At 39.8% G+C, this 22775-nt stretch overlaps 1 protein-coding gene across 8 annotated transcripts in view; it reads right to left on the bottom strand.

Annotated features, from left to right (window-relative positions):
• ABI3BP (ABI family member 3 binding protein) overlaps nt 1-22429 on the bottom strand; it is a 286699-nt gene extending 264270 nt beyond the window's left edge. For all 8 annotated transcript variants that reach the window (XM_081572441.1, XM_081572442.1, XM_081572443.1 and 5 more), the window contains exon 1: nt 22269-22429. In XM_081572441.1, coding sequence (XP_081428567.1) covers nt 22269-22347 — 79 coding nt within the window. In that variant the 5' untranslated portion in view covers nt 22348-22429. The remainder of the gene's footprint in view (nt 1-22268) is intronic.
• Nucleotides 22430-22775: the final 346 nt, after the last annotated feature.

Raw genomic sequence — 22775 nt, 5'->3', positions numbered from 1 at the left:
CGATGCCATCCAGCCATCTCATCCTCTGTCGTCCCCTTCTCCTCCTGCCCACAATCCTACCCAGCATTAGGGTCTTTTCCAATGAGTCAACCCTTCGCATGAGGTGGCCAAAGTATTGGAGTTTCAGCTTCAACATCAGTCCTTCCAATGAACACCCAGGACTGATTTCCTTTAGGATGGACTGGTTGGATCTCCTTGCAGTCCAAGGGACTCTCAAGAGTCTTTTCCAACACCACAGTTCAAAAGCATCAATTCTTCGGCACTCAGCTTTCTTCACAGTCCAACTCTCACATCCATACATGACTACTGGAAAAACCATAGCCTTGACTAGACGGACCTTTGTTGCAAAGTAATGTCTCTGCTTTTTAATATGCTATCTAGGTTGGTCATAACTTTCCTCCTAAGGAGTAAGCATCTTTTAATTCCATGGCTGCAATCACCATCTGCAGTGATTTTGGAGCCCCCAAAAATAAAGTCTGACATTGTTTCCACTGTTCCCCCATCTACTTGCCATGAAGTGATGGGACCAGATGCCATGATCTTAGTTTTCTGAATGTTGAGCTTTAAGCCAACTTTTTCACTCTCCTCTTTCACTTTCATCAAGAGGCTCTGTAGTTCTTCACTTTCTCTCACAAGGGTGGTGTCATCTGCATATCTGAGGTTATTGATATTTCTCCCAGCAATCTTGATTCCAGCTTGTGCTTCTTCCAGCCCAGCGTTTCTCATGATGTACTCTGCAATATAAGTTAAATAAGCAGCGTGACAATATACACCCTTGACGTTCTCCTTTTCCTATTTGGAACCAGTCTGTTGTCCCATGTCCAATTCTAACTGTTGCTTCCTGACCTGCATACAGGTTTCTCAAGAGATAGGTCAGATGGTCTGGTATTCCCATCTCTTTCAGAATTTTCCAGTTTGTGGTGATCCACACAGTCAAAGGCTTTGGCATAGTCAATAAAGCAGAAATAGATGTTTTTCTGGAACTCTCTTGCTTTTTCGATGATCCAGAGGATGTTGGCAATTTGATCTCTGGTTCCTCTGCCTTTTCTAAAACCAGCTTGAACATCTGGAAGCTCACGGTTCACGTATTGCTGAAGCCTGCCTTGGAGAATTTTGAGCATTACTTTACTAGCATGTGAGATGAGTGCAACTGTGCAGTAGTTGGAGTATTCTTTGGCATTGCCTTTCTTTGGGATTGCAATGAAAACTTACCTTTTCCAGTCCTGTAGCCACTGCTGAGTTTTCCAGATTTGCTGGCATATTGAGTGCAGCACTTTCCCAGCATCATCTTTCAGGATTTGAAATAGCTCAGCTGGAATTCCATCACCCCTCACTAGCTGCCATACTTACAGGGGTTTGTGTGAACATACATTTTCATTCCTTTTGAGCCCACTCAAAAGGCTCTTGAGTTTACACAAAGCCCTGTAAATAGGGCACTTTCATTCATAACTGTCCCAAACTAAAAACAACCTAAATGTCCATCAACTGGAAAGTGTGTCAACAAATTGTGGTCCAGCCATATAATAGAATACTGTCCTACTAGTAAAAAGAATAAACTACTAATACCAGCAGCAACATGGATATATCATAAAGTATTATGAAAAATGCCAGACCAAAAAAGGCCACATAATATATGCTTCTGTTATAGGACAGTTTGGAAAGGGCAAAACTATAGGTATCATATCAGTGGTTACCAGGAACTGGGGGTTAGGGGAAGGTAGTGACTACAAAGAATTTTATGGGGTAATGGAAATATTTTATATCTTTATTAAAACTGACAAAATATTTCTAGGATTGGGTGAAACAATGGGGTAGACAAACAGGAGACAGAAATGACATCTTTTTATGGTGTGTTTAAGGGTTTCCCAGGTGGCTCAGGGATAAAGAATACACCTGCCAAAGCAGGAGATGCAGGTTCAATCCCTGGGTTAGGAATATCCCTTGGAGTTGGGAATTTCCCTGGAGTAGGAAATGGTTACCCACTTAAGTATGCTTGCCTGGGAAACCCCAAGGACAGAGGGGTCTGGCAGGCTACAGTCCATGGGGTGGCAAAGAGTCAGACATGACTTAGCAACTAAACAACAACAAAAACAACATTGTGTTTAAAACTTAGAAAGGTAAAAAAATTCATTTGCTGCTTTTCTCTAAATTAAGCTATAACTATAGAAAACTACCACATGCAACACAATGTTAAAATCAATAACATTTAACTTTAGGGTGCAGAGTGGAATAACAGGTATCCCAAGAGAGGGGTACTCTGGAACGTCAAACCTGTCCTAAATGTGGTTTGAGACCCAATCTCTGTAAGACATGACAGGCATTTTGTTTGCAGTCTGGACAAAAAATTTCTCCTGTTTGATAAGTTAGTCACTTTTAATGTATTGATCTAAAGATTATTTAATAACTAGGCATATTAATAACAGTATAGGAAGTTTCCTAAAGAACATTGGTGCCATTACATTGCCTAAGGAAAAAGAGAAATAAGGATATTTAGAAAGTCAAAAATGTTTACATTTGAATGTAGATAAAGGCCTTTCATCATTGGAAGTTACTTCCTTATTTTATTAAACTGAAATAAAACAAAACTTTTGCAAACAAGATAAAATTGAACCTAGAATCAATACATTCCCACTTGTAATGATTAAGTCTGAGAAGCAAACTCACTTAAGGAGGGAGCCCCACAGCTTCCTTGGAGGAGAAGGGCTGGTAAAGATGAAGGGGTCCCACACTTCATAGACAAATTGGGACAAGGATTCTGAAGTGGTTGATAGAAGTCACAGTTATGATTTTTCTAGTAGACGCTGCCTGTTTGGATGATGATTTCAGATCTAACTCAGTTTTTTGCCTTTTCTTGACTTTTTTCTTTGCCCACAGGATCCTCCACAAATAGAACTTGCTTCAAAAATCTGAATATTTTTCTTGCTTAATTAGATATGTTAATTGAGAATGGATAAAGGAGTTATAGGAAATGAGCTGTTTTTACTGCTAAAACAGCCCTTCCTTGGCAGCTATGATGAATGCTCTGGGAAGGTCAAGTCCATGGTGCCTTGAATCTGCACGAAAGCAGATCACATGGGACCTTGTGATTCCCTGAATGGTGATACATATTAGAAGAAGACTCTGGATCTAGAAAGGAGTTTGCTCTGGGACCAGGGGATGAGTCTGTCCCTTGTGACCTGTATCATCCAAGTAACCCAAGTAACCCAGATATTGACTGGCCAAGGAATTAGCCAACTGGATGGAAACTGCCTACGCAATTTTGTGTTTTTGTTACATGCTTTGCTAATAAGGTCTTAGTAACTGGCAACAAGTGCCAGCAATTTTTCTTTGTAATCATTTTATAAACAATGGTATTTTTCAAGGGAGCAAATGCATTCACCTTAAAGTCCTAACAGCAGCCATTAATGAAGTACACTGTAGATAAAATATAGTTAGAACATCTTGAATATTCTGGGATTGTCCTAGTTCGTGACTATACCATCTGTTTCTTCAAAAATATCTTTATATTTACCATGCATTCTGGTTTGGGGTTAGAAAAATTTGCTCATACTCCACAGATAGCCCATGTAAAGAAATTCCCCACATGAAGTATTTTTTTTTAAATTAACACTTCTTGGAATGCCATAAAAAAATTTCAAATGGCAGAGAAGAACCTGTTCAAAGCCTCTCTAATTCTTCCAAGCAAAATGAATCCCCTTTTTCTCTATGCCCCAATGCAGCTGTATTTATTCCTCTGTTACGGCCTTTATTACATTGTATTATCCTGTTTATTTCATCTGTTTCTTTTGCTAAAATACAAATTCAACAACTACAACCATTTTTCTCTTTATATCTTTATTCCACCTATTATACATTAGGTGTTTATAAAATGATTTTTTTTCTGTATGAGTTAAGAAATTTCACAAAGGCCTAATCTGAAGATATAATTACATCAAGAATGCCACAGCATAAACTTCAGCATGAAATCAAAGGTAAGGAAATGAGAGCTTGGCCTGATCCAGGTTTGTCCCAGGAGGCCCATTTGCTCCTCGGGGGAATTTAGGGATATATTGAGTTGGCCAAAAAGTTCATTTGAGTTTTTCCATACCATCTTATGGAAAAACCCAAATGAAATTTTTGGCCAACCTAATAGGTTAATACAGAGTGGATCTTGGATCTGGTTCTCCTTAAGCTGTCTTGGATACAGGTTGACTCTCTGAAATGATAGCAGGACCAATACGGACCCACCCTTGGCCTAAGGCCAGTCCTGAAATCAGTCCTCTGGAACGAATGACAAGGGCATCCATCAAGGCCTTAGAAAATGTAGTCCTTAAGCCATTCTAAACTACCAAACATTTTCTATGATTACTTTAAAAGGTTATTTGTTCACATATTTTTCCAATTACTCTTTGATCAGCAGTTATGCCAGCTTTTTGTGGTCCTGGAAAGGTAATTAATCCAAAAATTCTCTTTCATAATTTATTTCCACTTATCTTTTGCTTATAGGCAAGACTATCATTTCCAAGTCATATGCCAATAAAGACTGTATTTCTCATTCTATTTTTAATTCTACTTGAATAGTATAATGAAAAAGGCAGCAAATACACTCCCTTTATTAATTACCTATTATTGCATAATAAATTGGAGAAGGCAATGGCACCCCACTCCAGTACTCTTGCCTGGAAAATCCCATGGGTGGAAGAGCCTGGTAGGCTGCAGACCCATGGGGTCACTAGGAGTCAGACATGACTGAGCGACTTCACTTTCACTTTTCCCTTTCATGCACTGGGGAAGGAAATGGCAACCCACTCCAGTATTCTTGCCTGGAGAATCCCAGGGACGGGGGAGCCTGGCGGGCTGCCGTCTATGGGGTCGCACAGAGTCGGACACGACTGAAGCGACTTAGCAGCAGCAGCAGCATAATAAATTAACCCGAAGTTTTGTGGCTTAAACAACAGTAGCATTTGGAAGGGATGCTATTGTGAATCAGGAAGGAACTTGGGAACAGCTGGGCTAGGTAGTTACAACTCAGAATCTCTTATGAGGTTGCAGTCATGATATTGGCTAGGGCTGCGAGTTCTATCCCTTGGTCAGGAAGATCCCCTGGAGGAGGGCATGCAACCCACTCCAGTATTCTTGCCTGGAGCATCCCACAGACTGAGGAGCCTGGCTAGCTACAGTACATAGGGTCACACAGAGTTGGACATGACTGAAATGACTTAGCACACACATGCAGTAGTCATCTGAAGGCTTGACTGAGGTTGGAGGATGTACTTCCGAGTTGGCTCACTCATATGGCTAGCAAGTTTGTGCTGGCTATGGGCAGAGTTCCTCAGTCCCTCACCATGTGGGCCTTTTCAGAGGACTGCTCAAGTGTTCTCATGACATGGTTCCTGGCTTTCTCCAGATTTGGAGATCCAGATAAAGAGCTAGATGTGAAAGACAATGTCTTTCATGACCTAGCCTCAGAAGTCACACATGCTGATTTCACTTCTGTACTCTATGGATACACAGGCCAGCAAGGATTCCATGTGTGAGGGGATTCTATAAGGGGCAAATACAGAAGGTAAAGGTCATCTTGGATCCTATACTTTTATGTTTAAATTTTTTTGTACCATATCAAACCAGTCAATCCTAAAGGAAATCAACCCTGAATATTCATTGGAAGGATTGATGCTGAAGCGGAAGCTCCAATACTTTGGTCACCTGATGCGAAGAGCTGACTCATTGGAAATGACCCTGATGCTGGGAAAGATTGAGGACAAGAGAAGGAAATGATAGAGGATGAGATGGTTGAATGGCATTATCGACTCAATGGACATGAGTTTGAGCAAGCTCTGGGAGATGGTGAAGGACAGGGAAGCCTGGCGTGCTGCAGTTCATGGGGTGGCAGAGTCAGACATGACCTAGTGACTGGACAACAACATATCAAAATCAATTACATAAAATAAATTGTATGTTAACATCTTTAGTTATGAAATTTGAAATTTTTCATGGACTATCTCAAAGACCTTTTTGCATGTTTTATCAATATAGTGGTGATCCTTCCAGCCACTCACTTGATGCACCCTAAATCTAACTCAGTGAAAGGCATCTGTCTAGACAGATGGTTCTGAACTTTCACTGGCTCTTAGAAATTTTTTTGAATCTCAATATTTAAAAACTAATACCTCTCCCTCTAAAATGTCCAAATCCACAAGTGGGCTACTGTATGTACAACTTGAAGACTTTTAAGGACTCCTGGAGCTAAGAAAAAGAACTCTAACTTGCAAGCTATGTACACAATGTTTTCAGCTGGCTGCCAAATATAAATGTCACAGCTCATGTTCAACAAAAGGCTGATGCCCAATACTGACTGAAAGGCTGGCAAGTTAACAGTTTATGTAAGTCAGAATAACAGAGGAATTTTACATGAAGAATCAAATTCACCTTTAGTTTCACAATTGTCTTTTTCTTAATTGACCTGGTAAAGTAAACTGTTCATACATTATAGTGGGCTTTTTGATTTTGGGTTACACTTAACAGATGCTTCAGGCTAATATTAGGCATCAACTTTAACATACATTTACACAAACAGACTGACTCTCACTAATATCTCATAATGTCACCCAAACTTTCCAGTCCCAGATTTAAACACTGCTCACCACTAAACAAGTTTAATTAATGGTGAATGCTGCTCATGCTCCAGCTAGCTATGCAAAGAATGGTTTCTAAGCATAAAGGCAAACAGAATTTCATCACAATAACTAGAGCTCTCACTGTCTCAAGCTAAACATTTTGTACAGTCATGTATCATATGGGAACAGTTGGGTTAGGTAGTTATAACACAGAATCTCTTATGAGGTTAGGTAGTTATAACTCAGAATCGCTTATATGCTGAACAAATAAAAAGCACAGGTTTTTCAAATTTATAAAATTATAGGAAGGTAGCCAATTTCCTCTTAACTACTTTCTTTGAATTAGTGCCCCAGTGCTTGGTACTAGTTATATAAACCAATCAGTACTATTTCTCCCTACACAGTTAATCTCATTGGACTCATCAGTGATAGTATTTAATATACAGATTATCAGGTTACTAAATTGGAATTTGGGATGACTATAGTGAGGGTGGAGGGAACAAGGGGTGGGGATGGGGAGGTAGAACTCTGCATACTTAACAGATTCACTGAGTCAGTGGTTTGCAAAACGTGGCCCCAGGAACAATAGCACCGAAATCACTTGGGAGCTTGTGAGAAGTGCAAGTTCTCTGGACCAGTCGACCTCAGGTCTAGAATTAGAAACTCAGGATGGGCCCAGCATGCTGAGCTTTAGCAAGATGATTCTGATGCTTGCTCAAACGTAAGGACCACTGTACTCAGTGATTCCTAGCTCCTCAATATAGTTTGAGAATGATCATCTCCAGGTGTGTCAAACAGCTGTAACTCAATGAAACAAAACTTAGAGGCTTCTTTTCCTATTCCTACCTAATCATCTTCCACAACCAGGCCTTGTGAGTGGATATAGGAAGCAAGTACCATAAGAAAGAAGGATAGGTGGGAGAGACTTTAGATAAAAGCAGATAAATTGTGGTACCTCTTTCTCCCTTCCTTAAAGAAACAAACACTCTCACAAAATAAGAAAGTCCCAGACTTCCCTGGCAGTCCAGAGATTAAGACTCCATCTGCCAATGCAGGGGACACAGACTTAATCCCCGGTCTGGGAATATCCCACATGCTGTGGAGCAACTAAGCCTGCGCTCTAGAGCTGTTGCTTTAGAGCCCGGAGGCCACAGCTAGTGAGCCTGAGCACCTAGAGCCTGTGCTCTGCAGCAGGAGAAGCCCCCACAGTGAGAAACCCGTGCCCCACAACTAGAGAAGGCCCAAGTGCAGCAACGAAGACCCACCACAGACAAAAATAATACAATAAAAAATGTTTAATTAAAAAAATAATCACAAAGTCCCTAGAAAGAGACATCCCTAAAAGGATCTTGACTCCACTAAATGCTTATCCCTGAATTCCATTGAAATTATTTGATAACATAACTTACAGGAAGTTTACTTCATGTTAATATCTGTGGTTCCTTTGTGGCCTGTGAACCTCTGGCCATGAAAAGGAATGTTTGAAATGGATGTTTCTGGGATACCACAAAAACCTTACAGATGATATGTGAGCCGTGGGTTATGATGACTCTGGAAAACACTACGGTAAATACTTGTTGTCTTAATTTTCTGACATAAGTGAAAACAGATGCTTGGATTGAATGGATGATTAAGAGCAAGTGTTATACAATGCAATTCACCTGACAAGTTTAGGGTCTTCTAAAACTAAATGGTCTTCTTCGTAAACAGCTAAGAAAGGCACCTGAAAGTTTTTGAGAAAGTGCTGACACATTGGTGAAAAATTTTGAAAGTGGGATTTCTTGCCAAGAGTATGTGGAGAAAGAATTTTGACTAGACTATGAAATATTGTTACTTTTTTAAGTGATTCAAGGATATTTTTATTAGTTATTCTGGTGATTCAGTTGTAAAATCAGCATTTTAAGTTTGAGTTACTGTTACCCAAACAGGATAGTAAAAACAGTGAAATGCTGTCGATAAAGAGTTTTGCAACTAGGTTGTTCTGCATAAGAGCAAAACCATAAACCATACATACCAATATGTCAATCAATCAAAAATCAATGGTGAATCACACCAAATTTAATACATTCTAGGACTTTCATCTTATTTCATATTTATTTTTGATTTGTTTTACAAGGAGAACAGGCACAACAGTGTAGCATGGCACATACATGTGTAAGCACCAACACCTAATTTTATATTGTGGATCATTATTACTGTGGATCATGGCCAAAAAAGTCTAAAAGCCAAGAGAATATAAAGTTTCTATGGCAAAGATAATGGAAGGTCTTCTAAGTACAAGGATGGGAACATTGAAGAAGACATGAAAGCAGAAAATAGGAGGGCTATAAAGAGTGATATGAAAATTTGGAAGTCATCTGTTAAGTACAACAAAGAAAAGTAGAAACAGAGAAATAGAGATCAAAGAGGGAGACTGGTATGTTGAAATGATATGAAATGCCACAACTGTAGTCCAGTTGTCAATTAGAGGATCCTATTTCACGGGAACAGTTGACACAGAAACTCAGTTTCATGGCAATACTGGCTACCAGTCAAATGAAGAGAAACATGGCATTTGAACTGAAGATCAAACTCAACCCACTGGAAAAGGCAAAGTTCTATGCAAAGTTCTTGAAAATATCAGATACCAACAGCTATCCTGGAACAAAAATCCAGGAACAAATAAAAAAAGTTACCTTAAAAAATAACACTATGATATCTAGCATTTATCAAGCATATGTTATTGCCACATGTAAAGGGACATACTAACTTATACCATAATCAAAACCATTTAAGGGCTTCCCTGGTGGCTCGGTGGTAAAGAATCTGCCTGCCAGTGCTGGAGACATGAGTTTGATCCCTGGGCTGGGAATATCTCATATGCTGCAGAGCAACTAAGCCCGTGTGCCACAACTATCGAGACTGTGTTCTAGAGCCCAAGAGCCACAGCTACTGAAGCCTGCATGCCCTAGAGTCCATGCTCAGCCATAAGATAAGCCAACCCAATGAGAAGCCTGGTCATTGCAACTGGAGAGTAGCCCCTGCTTGCTGCAACTAGAGAAAAGCCCACACAGCAACAAAGACCCAGCACAGTCAATAAATAAATAAAACCACTTAAGAATGAACTATGGTGTTAATATGGGCTTCCCAGGAGGAGCTAGTGGTAAAGAACCCTGGTTTCAATCCCTGGGTCAGGAAGATCCTCTGCAGAAGGCCATGGCAACCCACTGCAGTGTTCTTGCCTGGAGAAGCCCATGGACAGAGGATCCTAGCGGGCTACAGTCCGTGGGGGTCACAAAGAGTTGAATACGATTGAAGCAACTTAGCACACACGCACATGGTGTTAAGACACGATATGGTCTGTCCAATCTGACATGCACAGAGGTTATCAAATTAATGTAAATTTGTGCTTTTTGCAAGTTTGCTGATGCCAAGATAAATGAGCAGGAAACCATGATATTTTGCAATAAAGTGGAACATTTAGTATGACACAAAAGCACCTATTCCTGCCTTGAAAAAAAAAAAAGTGTGCACTGTCTTCCAAAGGGATGATTCCTGCTGAATTCCAACAGAAGAGTCAGCTGTGAGGTAAGGACTAGGGCCAAAGCGGCCAGTGGCAGAAGGTGGGGGTGGAAGCCAGGAGAATGTTCTGAGGATTCTTCTGGTGTTGAGAGAAGGGGAAAGAGGAAAGGAGGAAATTCCAAAGGGAACAGAGGGAGAAGGAGGCTGAATGGAAAGGAAGATTAGGAACAAAAACAGGGAGGGGAGGGTAAAAAAAAGAGAGTCTCTTGAGGGGACTGATCAGTCACCACATCAGACCAACCCATGCCTAAGAATCAACCAGACAGACCAGGTGTTCACAGGAAAGTCAAATTACACAGAACCACACATCCCAAGCGTACATGGAGGGGAAAAATGACCAGAGACCATGATCCGTGCTCCCAAATCTTTCACAATAAAAGGTAAATTTCTGAGTGAAAGCTTCTACCCCGCTGTGGGAGAGCTGAACAAGAGAACGGGAGCTGCTGATGGCAAGAATTGTATTTTAAAAATCCACAGTGCCATGACTCTGGTCCGCAGGCCCAGCGTGACTGTGAGGCTGATACCTGACAGGCGGACACACGAGGCTCTGACCTCCAGCAACAAAGCCTTCTTTCAGCTCAGGCTACTTTCAAGAAATGTCCAGGAGAAGAGAGCATCTAGATCTTTCTCTGGCTGCCAGGGCAGGTGAAGAGTTTCCAAAATTGTGGCTGGCCATCCACATTCCCTCTTACTTAAGAAAATTACTACCAAAAATCTGTAAAAATGGTACTGATGAACCTATTTGCAGGGCAGGAATAGCGGTACAGATGTAGAGAACAGACTGTGGACTCAGAGGGAGAGGGAGAGACGAATTGAGAAAGTAGCATTGATATATACACACTACCCTGTGTAAAATAGCTAGCTAGCAGGAAACTACAGCACAGGGAACTCAGCTCAGTACTCTGTGACAACCGAGAGGAGTGGGATGGGGTAGTGGGAGGGGTCTCAAGAGGGAGGGGATATATGTATACATTGGGCTGATTCACGATGTTGTACAGCAAAAACTAACACAATATTGTAAAGCAATTACATTCCAATAAAGAATAAATATTCAAAAAAATCCATTAAAGTCACCCTCGTAGTATTTAGTAGTGGAAGCTAAAAAGAGAACTGTTATTTTTATTATTCCCTTTTTTCAGAGAAGCCGCTCTGATGTTCAGAGAGGTCAGGTCACTCACCAGGCCCACAGTGACTCCTGGATTTTTCCCACTAGACCCTATCACTATTTCCCAATATTAATCCTCCCAGTTTCTAATGAAGCTACAGTTTAGGGTAAACTTCAAAGGCAGAACATGGCCGGGGTTGCTCTCCTCCTAATTCTAGTAAGAATATGAGTAATTAGAAAATCACTCTGTGATAGCAGGATCGTTGGGTATTTGAAGAGAACGAGCCAGGAGAGGAAGGGAGGGGCCGTTCTTCAGATCATCTGATACCTGACCCCAAACTTACTGGCTCGAGATGCTTTAACTCCATCTGGGAAAATGAAAGGAGAAGGAAACTCTTTCCTGAATCCCTTGCCGGCATATCTGTAACAGGACTGGATTCCAGAGCTCTCTGCCAGCACGACTTTGGCAGGCACCCCAATCCCCTCCTTCAATGACAGAATCTGCTGCTCTCAGAGAAGAAAGGCCTGTTAGGGCTTGCACACCCACACACGTGTGCACAGCAGACTCTCAGCAGGACCCTTGGAAAACCATAATGTTTTCTTATCTGCTAACAGATTGGAAAAAAAAATCAAAGGATGTCATTTAAGGAGGAAGGGAATCTGAAATTCCACTTTGGCATCTTGTCGGAAGCGATGTACCCCCTGCTTCATGCTAGCAGGGGTTCATTCTCCACTCAGAGAGATCTCTCATTTTATTAGAAACACAGAGTAACACACTTGTGTTTCAGATTATAAGTCATCCTATGTGCTCATAAATTATCCTTAACATAAAGCAGGAAGAAGATGAGCTGGAATGTATATGAAAAGTAGAAGTTTTAGTGGCTCAGTCATGTCTGACGCCATGGACTGCAGCCATCCAGGCTCCTCTGAAGTGGGTAACTATTCCCTTCTCCAGAGGATCTTCCCATCCCAGAGATCAAACCCGGGTCTTCTGCATTGCAGGTAGATTCTTTACTGTCTGAGCCACCAGGGAAGCCCATGGTTACATGCAAAATTCAAGGAACAATATCCAAAGGCAATTCACGTAACCCAGACCTTTTGCATAGAGGAAGTTTACTGAATGTTTTCTTAACTCATATTTTGCATTGACTAGAATCATAGGGTACTTTGTCATCCTTAATATATTATATGAATTCATTTTTCTTCTTTATGTGCATATATATCACTTAAAGCAAGTACATGGCAACACAGTGGGAGAGCTTAACTTCTGCAAGTTTGGCTGTTGTGTCAGGATAAAGAATTAAGACACTAACAGGTTCATATAAAAGAAAATTACCTTTGTGTGGCCAACTTATATTAGTTTCAATTAGAACTAATTTTAAACTCCTGAAGGCAAGAAATTTCTAAATCATTCTTATAATCCTAATATGATAATTGTTTTTTGTTTCCTTTTTAAAATGTAATTTAAAAAAAAAATTCACTTATATATTTAAATATGCTCCTCCCCCTCTTCCTAATGGTAAATAGTCTGTTCTCTGTGTTTGTAAGTCTGCTTCTTTTTTGTGATATTCACTAGTTTGGTGTATTTTTCAGATTCTACACATAAGTGATATTATCTAGTGTTTGTCTTTGTCTGACTTATTTCACCTAGTATAATGTCCTCTAAGCTGGTCCATGGCAAAATTTCATCCTTTGTATGGCTGAGTAGTATTCCACTGTGTGTATATGCCAATAATCCTAATGTGATGATTTTTTTAAAGTTAACTGAATGACAGAATAAACAAATGTAAGTCCAGTCCTGAAAAATGTAATCAACCATAGCTTCTCAGATCTAGCCCCTGAGATTTTGTAAAAGTAGACATTTGAACTTATGATCTAACACCGAAAACAAATGTTAACCTTAATTTTAAACATTTCCTTATTTGGTCTGAAAAGGAAGTTTTAAAATTTTTCCAAATAATGCTTCAAAATCCAGGAACAAAGTAGCATAAGATAAAAATCACCTTTAAGTTCGAGTTACAACGTAAATAACAAAATAATTCACTTACAACTTTTAAATTTTATTCTGCACTCACCCAGAAAGATTTATCACTCACACATACAGATTTTCAAAACCTGTAGCAGTAGTCCTCAACTCTGGCTTCATTAAAATCACCTGAAGAATTTTTTTCTCTCTCTCCCATCCCATGCCAATTAAATCATAATTGAGTAGGGGAGCAGAATAATACTGATATTTTTGAAAACCTTCAGTTAGTCTAATATGCAAGTTTACAACTGCTAAAGATAGATGCCATCATATTTATACTAATAGCTAGATATATTTTAAAAGAAAATACTGAGTTTCTGTATCATAGGTGAAGCTTAAATTGGACCTCATTTTTCCCTTCAGTTAACTCTAATCGACCAAAAGATGCTTGGAGTGGGTGATTTGGTCTGATTTTCTAGTGTATGGGCTTTAGATGTATAGTCCTTGATTGGAGAACAATAAGAAACTTCTGTGAGGGCATCACATCTCCCACCTCCTTTTCAGAATTCTTCAAGGAGGGACATTAGCTGATTTCATAGCTTATTATACAGAGGAGATCCAAAAATCTCAGGCTAGCTGTATGGCTCCCAAATGTCTATCCAAATCACTGAGAATGTAAGTCAGGCTTTTGTTAGATCAGGGAAACTACAATACAACATCAAAATCTCACTGTGGAAGGTTCTTGGCGGGTTCTAAACTAAAATTATGAGCAGTGGAGTAAGTCCTGACTCAGTCCTGCTGTCCACAGAACTCTTATAAAGTAGCCTGAGACCTTGAAGTTTACCCATCTTATCATGTACCTCCCAGGACTTTGGGACCATCTCAACACAAGAAGAGACTGCGGACTATGGAAAATACTCGATGGGGTATTCTAGTATTAACATTCTACATAGTTCTGGGTGCCGTGCTAAGAATATATTTTGTTGCATAACCTACATTTTGTGTTTTGTTTCCTAGCACATATGGAAGAATTGTTTTATTCATACCAAAAAGGATCTGAAAGAAGCTCTTTTAGTTTATCCAGTTGTCTCCATCTCATCCACTGCCAGAGTATACTTTCATCCTCCAAACAAAAGTTTCATTCGACCTTATAACAACTCCTCCATTTACTAGAAAAGCCACTCAGTGATATTTCAGAAGTACATTTTATGGAGACTGTATCAACTTCATAAATGTTAATTGCTGAATATCTGTACATTATGTCAAAGAAAATTTTCATTTTGTCTTATGTTTTCTCTTTTTAAGAGACAATGGCATCTGAGTCTTATAAGGAAAGCAAAGCTTCTATTTGGGGGACATTTACTTTGCATACTGCTCTTCATGGGACTGGCCACACTTGAGGAATCTAGGCATTGACTGGTCTCTTGTATATAGAAAACATGGTCCACATTGGGTGCTGAATAGTTACCTTGAGTCTTTGACTAGTAAGATATTTATCTCAGTTCTCAAAGATTCCCTACAACTCCAAGCATGGAGGCAGACAAATGGGCAGTTTGCCTGCTGGGCATTTGCCACTAAAGGCTGAACTCTGTGAAAAGTAGATGGGGTGTTAATGCTCAAACCAGTGTTATTTTCTGCAGTTAGATTTCCTGTATTCATTGGCTTCCCTGGTAGCTCAGCTGGTAAAGAATCTGCCTGCAATGCAGACGATCTTGGTTCTATCCCTGGGTTGGGAAGATCCCCTGGAGGAGGGCATGGCAACCCACTCCAGTATTCTTGCCTGGAGAATCCCCATCGGCAGAGGAGCCTGGTGGACTATAGTCCACGGGGTCATAAAGAGTCAGACACAACTGAGCCACTAAGCAGAGCATATTCATTGTTCCACTGTATCATTTACTAGCTGTGTGACTTCAAGCAGTCGTTGGCTATTTTGTGATGGGCAGACTCTAAGGTAACCCCCAATAATTTCCATCTCCTGTTACTGTGTAATCATCTTGTGTGACAGCACCAGGAAGCTGCCTCTATCCAATAGAATATAGCAAAGGTGATGGGCTGCTACCTCCATGATCACATAGGATTGTAATCTACATCCTGCCTGTGGACACATCTGGGATTGTACACCTTAATGAAGCAACAGCCGTTACAGAGAAGCCCATGTGGCAAAGGTCAGAGGTAACCTGCGGCTAACAGCCAGTATGGAAATGAGGTCCTCAAACCAATGATCCTCAGAAACTGAATTCTACCAATAGCCACAAGAACTTGAAAGTTGATCCTTTTGCAGTTGAGCCTTTAGATGAGACCTGAGCTTGGCTGACACCTTTGTTGCAGTCCTGTGTGAAAGACTTTGAAGGGACGATCCAGCTAAGCCAGACTCAGACTCCTAATCCACAGAGTCTGTGAAACAAAAAGTGTGTGATGGGGGCTTTCCTGGTGGTTCAGTGGTAAAGAATCAGCCTGCCAATGCAGGAGACACGGCTTCAATCTCGGGTCTGGGAAGATCCCATATGTGGCTGAGCTACTAAGCCTGGGCTCTGAAGCTTAGGAGCCACAATTACTGAGCCCACGTTCAGCAGCTACTGAGGCCCACGTGCCCTAGAGCCCATGCTCTGTAACAAGAGAAGCCATTGCAATGAGAATCCCACCCACTGCAACTTGAGAGTAACCCTTGCTCCCCACACCTAGAGAAAAGCCCATGCAGCAATGAAGACCCAACACAGCCATAAGTAAATAAAAAAATAAAAATTGTTTTAAATGTGTCATGTTTTAAGCTGCTCAGTTTGTAGTAATTTATTGTGCAATAATCAATAACTAACATTCTCTTTGGGTTTAGTTCCTAATCTGTGAAATGGGGATAATATATTTCATAGGTGTGAGGATAAAATGAGATTGTGTATATAAACACTTAGCATTAAACAGCATGCCTGATACATAGTAACACGGTTGTTATCATATTCTTTAAATGGGATTGTAATAGAATATGTATTTAAATCATTGTTTTTTTGTTTTAGCATGCTCTTTCTTTGGCTGATACTTGTTTTTTTTACTATTCTAGTAATATCTCATTAGATTATCCTGTTAATTTTTAAATTTTACATTTATTTTTAGATCACTTTTATTAAATTCATCTGTTTGCTTTCAATATTCTCCCTTTCTTTTATACTTGCTTTTATAAATCACACTCAGCAAATCAGACAAAAGGGAAGTCTTTCTAAGGATGGCAACGCAGAATAGTTCGTCACATTTCTTAATGGCCCTCCTTTCATTAGACACCTCACTTTTGTCTTAGACAACTATTCTGTCAACTCACATTAAACTTTAAAAGCATTTAACTGTCTTTTCTATAATACAGCTATTAATGAATCTGTCTATTCTCAAGTGCTACCCTGTACCTCATTAACTTTTGAGAGACAGAGACTAAAATTCCTTAACAGTTAGTATTTTATAGCCTGATAGAGCAGTCTATAAAACCAAACTAGTGAGTGTGTAATTAGCAGCATGCATAGCATGTGTGCTCAGTTGTGTCCGACTCTTTGGGACCCAATGGACTGTAGCCCGCCCAGCTCCTCTGTCCATGGGATGGATTCTCCAGCAAGGATACACGAGTGGGTTGCCATTTCCTCCTCCAGGGGATCTTCCCAACTCAGGGATTGATCCCACATATCCTGCATTGGCAGGCAGATTCCATACCACTGCATCACCTGGGAAGCCCTGAAGCAGAGAGGAACCTAATTTTTAAGCATTGGATTCTCAATATGATACACTTACCATCAAAGAAAAATTACACTTGATCAATTTTTACGTTCTAAATACAAGTTTCTTTTATCACAGGGGCTGGATCTCAATCTGTTTTACCTAGTACGCAGTGCTTGACTAGACAAGCAAATCAATACAACTGTGAAAAAACTTCAGAGTTGTAGAAGATGCTAAAATAATCCCCCTGTGTTTTTCAAACTTGTTTTCTTCTAGCAGTAGAACTATATTTTCCCAATGTACTCTGTAATAGAGTCTCACCAATACATAAATGTATACTACTCTGATAAAAGCAGAATCCATCCACCAGAATTCCTTACCTACCCACATTATTCTCCTCCCATATTCCCTGTTCTAAGATGAAAAAGACCCTCCCTGGGTCCTTACAAGTATCAAGGACCCTCTGCAGAAATGGACTGAGTCATTGGAGTGACACATTCTTGTTTTGTCAAAGTGAGGTTGGGAGGGCTCCTTGGAGAGTGAGAGCTGTTACCTCAAGTGAGTTGTTGGGAAAATTTAGAGTAAGACGTGAGACCCTCTTCTCCCAAGACAACCTGCTACTTCTGCTTTGTAATTGATCTTGGGCAGTCAAGACAGACAGAGGGAAGGAAAACACAGTCGTGTCCTAAGTCAACTCAGTCTTGGGTTCCCCTCTGAGTATTAATACCGGCTGAGTTGTGGCCACTGGGGGTGGCTGAGGCTCTGGCCATGCAGCTACCCCTCCACTACTCTCCTCCTTGCCCCAGCATATGTTATCTTCCAGCCTTTTACTTGGATGCCTTATCCTCTCATAATGTTTGGCCCCTACAGTCTGGACTGGGTCCTTCCTGGTTGTTCTCAAGTTTCTTTGTGCTTCAGCCAAATCAGAAGATGCTCTCTCTGTAGTGTAATTATTCCTTTACATCCCTGTCTTCTCCATCAACTGATCAGGAAGACAGGTATCAAGCCCTGTCTTCCCACCTCAATGCTTTGCGTATACATGGAATACAGTTTGTTACTTGAACAAATGAACATATCTTTGTGTAGAACAGGGAGCTGATGTTACATAGAAATTAAAGACACAGTTTGCCACTTGCTTGCCAAGTGACTTTGGGCAAACACTCTGAGGCAAAATTTTATGCTCTGTAAACTGAGAGTAATAAAATACCTGCTTTATAGGGAAACATCAAGCTTTTAGTTAGTTTTCTACATTAAAAAAACTTAGCCAAATAATGTTATCTATAACAACAGAGATGAGTTGTTGATAGCTGTGAGAGTTATTATTATCATCATCTGCCCTGATTTTTTTTCACCTTGGAGTCAGAGATTTCTACCTTGTCAGGTAAGAACCTGAGACCAAGAGCTGCCTCTTCCCTTTGCAAGAGCCAAGAGTCACACCCAAGTCATGGCCTCACACCCTTGGACCATCTGATCACATGTGTATCTGAAATGTTCCTCTCTAGTTTTCCTCACACTTTTCAAGTTAGCTAGAAATAGTAGTCTTTGCCTTCTGACTGATTGCAATCTTCCAAACATAGGAGTTTCTGCAGAGAGGTATGTCAAGCCTCGCATGTCCCATTATAAGCTTTTCTTGGCTCCCGTCACTGCATATTGTTCTCCATGGTTTTTATTTTTGCCTGTATGCCAGAGGGGAAAAATAAGTTCTATGGTGCCAAGAATAAAGAATCCTAGAAGTATCTGCAACACAGGGGCTTTCAAGGGTGTCAAACAATGTGGGAATTCTTCTTCAGGGCCTGGGTGTTATGGTCTAAACCTCCTCCTAAAAAACAAGTTCAGGAGGATATTTCCTGGAGGTTATGTGAGGCTTCCCCAGTCCCCACAGAAAAGTTGATCCTAAGGTGAAGGTACAGCTTTCCACAGAGAAAAGCAGTGTTTGAACTTGATAATCAAACATTGGGTTGAGGAAGTCCAGGCTGGAAAACAGTAGAGTCCTTCTCTCATTGTCCTGAGGAGCAACACAACTCCTTTGCCCCATCTTTTGCCAAGAACATTTGCTACCCTTCCAGATGTGTGTCACTTTGGACACAGATCACATATTATTTGGTGTGCATATTTTTTTCAGTATTGATCTACTTTTATGCAACCAAATAGACATTTTTTTGAATGTCTGTTATATGTCAGACCCTTTACTGAAAGTTTTGCAACTCTTAGCTCATTGATTCCTAAAATACTATAAGATAGTTATCATCAATCCCATTTTACAGATAATAAGACATGCTTAGCAAAGGTAAATAAATGATTTTCCAAAGAACATAGTCATCAAGGGGTAGAGAGGAGAAGAGGTCTGCTAATTATGTATGTATGTATGTATGCTCAGCTGTGTCCTACTTTTTGCAACCCCATGGACTATAGCCTGCCAGGCTCCTCTGCCCATAGAATTTTCCAGGCAAGAATACTGGAGTGGGTTGCCATTTTCCTACTCCATTAATAATAGTCTCCAACTTTATTCTAAGTTTTCAAAAGGTAAGAAAGATTCTTCCAGTATCTTATTTTCTATAACAAAGTATGTGGTTATGTATGCAAATAGGCATAAGACATGTAACAAGTGCTCTCTTATTTAAAAAATAATTTCTTTTCCCTATAAATAGCCAGCTATATTTATCAACTATATGCCCCCCCCACACATACCCAAAAGACATGTTCTACACACGTGAAGATTAAGATAATGTTTTAAATCTTTATAAGAAACCCTCTTATTCAAGGGAAGGACAACATTCACATTTACATTGCAGAATATAGCTCCTAAAATCTGGATCAAAACAGAGCCAAACATAGATTTTCAGTCAGGAACCTGCGATCCAGTTCTGTTTCTGCTATCAATGTGGGAAAGCTACTAAATCTCCCTGCCTTTGGGTATCTTCATTTATAAAATGGTTATACTGGTCAGTGGTTCCCAATTATTGGCCCATGATGAAGCTTTCATCAGTCTGTAGTGAAATGAAAAAAATAAAAACAATGGGCTTATTTGTATAAAATCATGTTTTATAAATCTGTTAAAAATGGCTAGCCCTCTACAAGTATGCCCTCTACAATAAAACTCTGATATTTAAAATATATATTTATTTTTACAGGTCCATGAATCCAAAGATCTGGGAACCCTAGCCTAGGTGATCACTATCATCTTTTCTAGCTTCAAAATTCTATCCCCTTCATAAATGACAAATGATATTTAATTAACTTTAAAATAGGAAGGCAAAAAGAAAAGAAAAAAAAAACTTATCTTTTTTCTTATTTAGTTCAGTTCTTCCTCAAATGTGAAAGTTAAGCCCCTGGCAAGATATCTATTCCACTAGAAAAAAGATTCTTAGTCAAATGAGTTTGGGAAACAATCAACTGAAAAAGTGGGACAGTTTTCTTCACTGAGAAATTTTCAGAACCTGTCAAGTTCTAAAATCTGCTGTGATTCCTCCAGAACAGAAAAAGCATGAATGGTCCCCATGTTACTGATGGGGAGCAGATGCCTGCCCTAAACCCCTTCTGAGGACAATATTCCTATTCCGGGAAGGCAGTTTGAGAGAGGTGACTTCCTCTAAAAGAAAGACCCTCAACAGCTTCGGTGATAAAGACAAAATGTAGCATTAGTGACAAGGAGACTTGCCATTTATTTTGTATTAATTTGATAGTTTTTTCAAACTACTGAGTTTATGGATTTTTTTTTTTAATTACGAAAGAAATCTGGATGAAAATACTTCAGATTAAAGTACAATGGACAAGACATTTATCTTGTGGCTATTTTTAACAATTTCCTTTTTACCATAACAAATAAAGGAAGATTGTGTCAAAAGATTTGTATCTAGTGATCGCAACATGATAATTAAAGCATTTGGAATTTGCAAAAGTCTGCAGTCACAAAATTATGGTTATCACCCCTACACAGTAAATATAAGGTAAAATAAAACCATCTGTAGGTATTAAGCCTGAGAAAATCTCCAGACTTTTCTCAGATGGTGAGTCCTTGTTAACTATCTTAGTAGTAGGAATAATTAATTCTGAATGCTTGAGGCTCCTGATTGACTTATTTAAACACTTTTCCAATGATCAAGAAAATACTTGATAGAAGAAAAATATCTAATAGTGTATATTTTCATCTTAATTCTTTTATTTATTTATTTATTTTGCAGAATTATCTTCGAGTCAAGAAGGTTTACTCGGGCTTTTTTATTGCTTTTTACATCATCATGTGAAATATCAACTAGCCAAACCCTTCAGCCTTCACACTCTGGATTCAGGTTTCACTTAACACACTGAAGAGAGAATGGTTTTTACTTGGGACAAGATGATCTTGGAACAAACCAGCCAGAGGGAGGACCTAGCAGGATCCTTGGATATTCTGACCTGAACAACCTTTCTTTCTGACTCTGAGCACAGCAGGGTTTTGACAAGCCCGTGGCTGCATTGTCTCTGATATTTTCCATCATAACTGTATGATAAATTCCAGCCTGTTTTTCCTAACCCTGCTGACTACAGCAGTCTGCAACCATAAAAAGTTTTCACAGACTTGGAGCTGGCTTAGAGAAGTGCCTCGGCAAAGGAACAACAACAAAAAAAAGCAACATTCATATTCAAAGACAGGAGACGGGCAACCTTTGCTTTTGGTGGTGATGGGCTCAAGAGGTGATTTTTAGGGTCTATTTAAGACATTTTCCTTTCCTTCTGATGACATTTGTAAACAGAATACCAACACTAAAATGAGAAAAATTTAGCCAGGGAAAGGGGGGATGTCATGTCCAACAGATCAAACCCTATTCCAAACTCCACCAGAGAAAAAGTGTCTACACCGTAGCTCGTGACCGTCCTTCATTGGTGTGCCCTGCCTAGAATCCTTCAGCCTCCAAGCTAACAGGTATGTGTGAGGTTTACACAAAATGATTCTAGGTTTCCAACTAGCTTCTTTCAAACATTCAGCTAGCACTGGTTTAGTCTTTGAGCAGAGGGATAAAAACACCAAACGAGTCTTTTCAACAGACTACAATATCCATCTATACAATACATTCAATATACAAGTACTGTAATTGGAAACTATACCATTCAAGCTACTGTGAACACAGCTTAACCCAGAAAGAAGTTGGTTTGCATTTTTTGCAGTAAAGAGATGCAACTGAAAAGTACATAGCAGAAGGGGGGGAAAGAAAAGCAAAAGTTTAAGCTACTCTCTACACATTTGAATTGTGACTCTCCGAGAAGAACTCAAATCCCCCCATCTGGCAAAGCAGATCACATTTAATCTCAACATTTAACAGCTAGTATCTCAAACATCATTCTGAAAACACAAAACATCAGAGCTACTTGCCTTTTGGCAATTTCTGTGCATTTCCCAGGGCTAGTGCAATACTTCCACAGAGAAGTAGACACCCCAAGCTGGAGAGCATGTTGCATTTGCCACCTCACACGGGTAGTGATTCTGGTGGGGGTCCCGCAACCCTGGAGCTGCATTTAAGTGGACTGTCTCCTGGTGACAGAGGCGGGCGGCTGCACTTAGCTGTGCCGTGGGCTTACTCACAGGGGGTGGAGACAAAATGACATCACACCCTTTCCCACACACACACTAAAAAAAAAAAAAAAGAGAGAGAAAAAGGCATAACAGCAAAAAACATATCATCACATTTCCTGCTAGGTTGTAACTGTCTGTCTCTTCTCTTCCCTCTATGATATAAAACTTGGAATTATGGTCAATATATATTTGTGAAAGAAAAAGTATTTGGGGAATTTTGAAACATGTGATAACCTTTTTAAATATCCAAAAAAGATATCCTTAAAACCATTGGAATGTTAAAAATATAAAATATAACTGTATTAG

The sequence above is a fragment of the Giraffa tippelskirchi genome, chromosome 2 (genome assembly GCF_054371585.1).
Source record: "Giraffa tippelskirchi isolate mGirTip1 chromosome 2, T2T-mGirTip1v1.2.pri, whole genome shotgun sequence".
NCBI classification, from domain to species: Eukaryota; Metazoa; Chordata; class Mammalia; order Artiodactyla; family Giraffidae; genus Giraffa; species Giraffa tippelskirchi.
The sequence above is the reverse complement of the archived record's forward strand: the minus strand, read 5'-3'. Positions and strand labels throughout refer to the sequence as shown.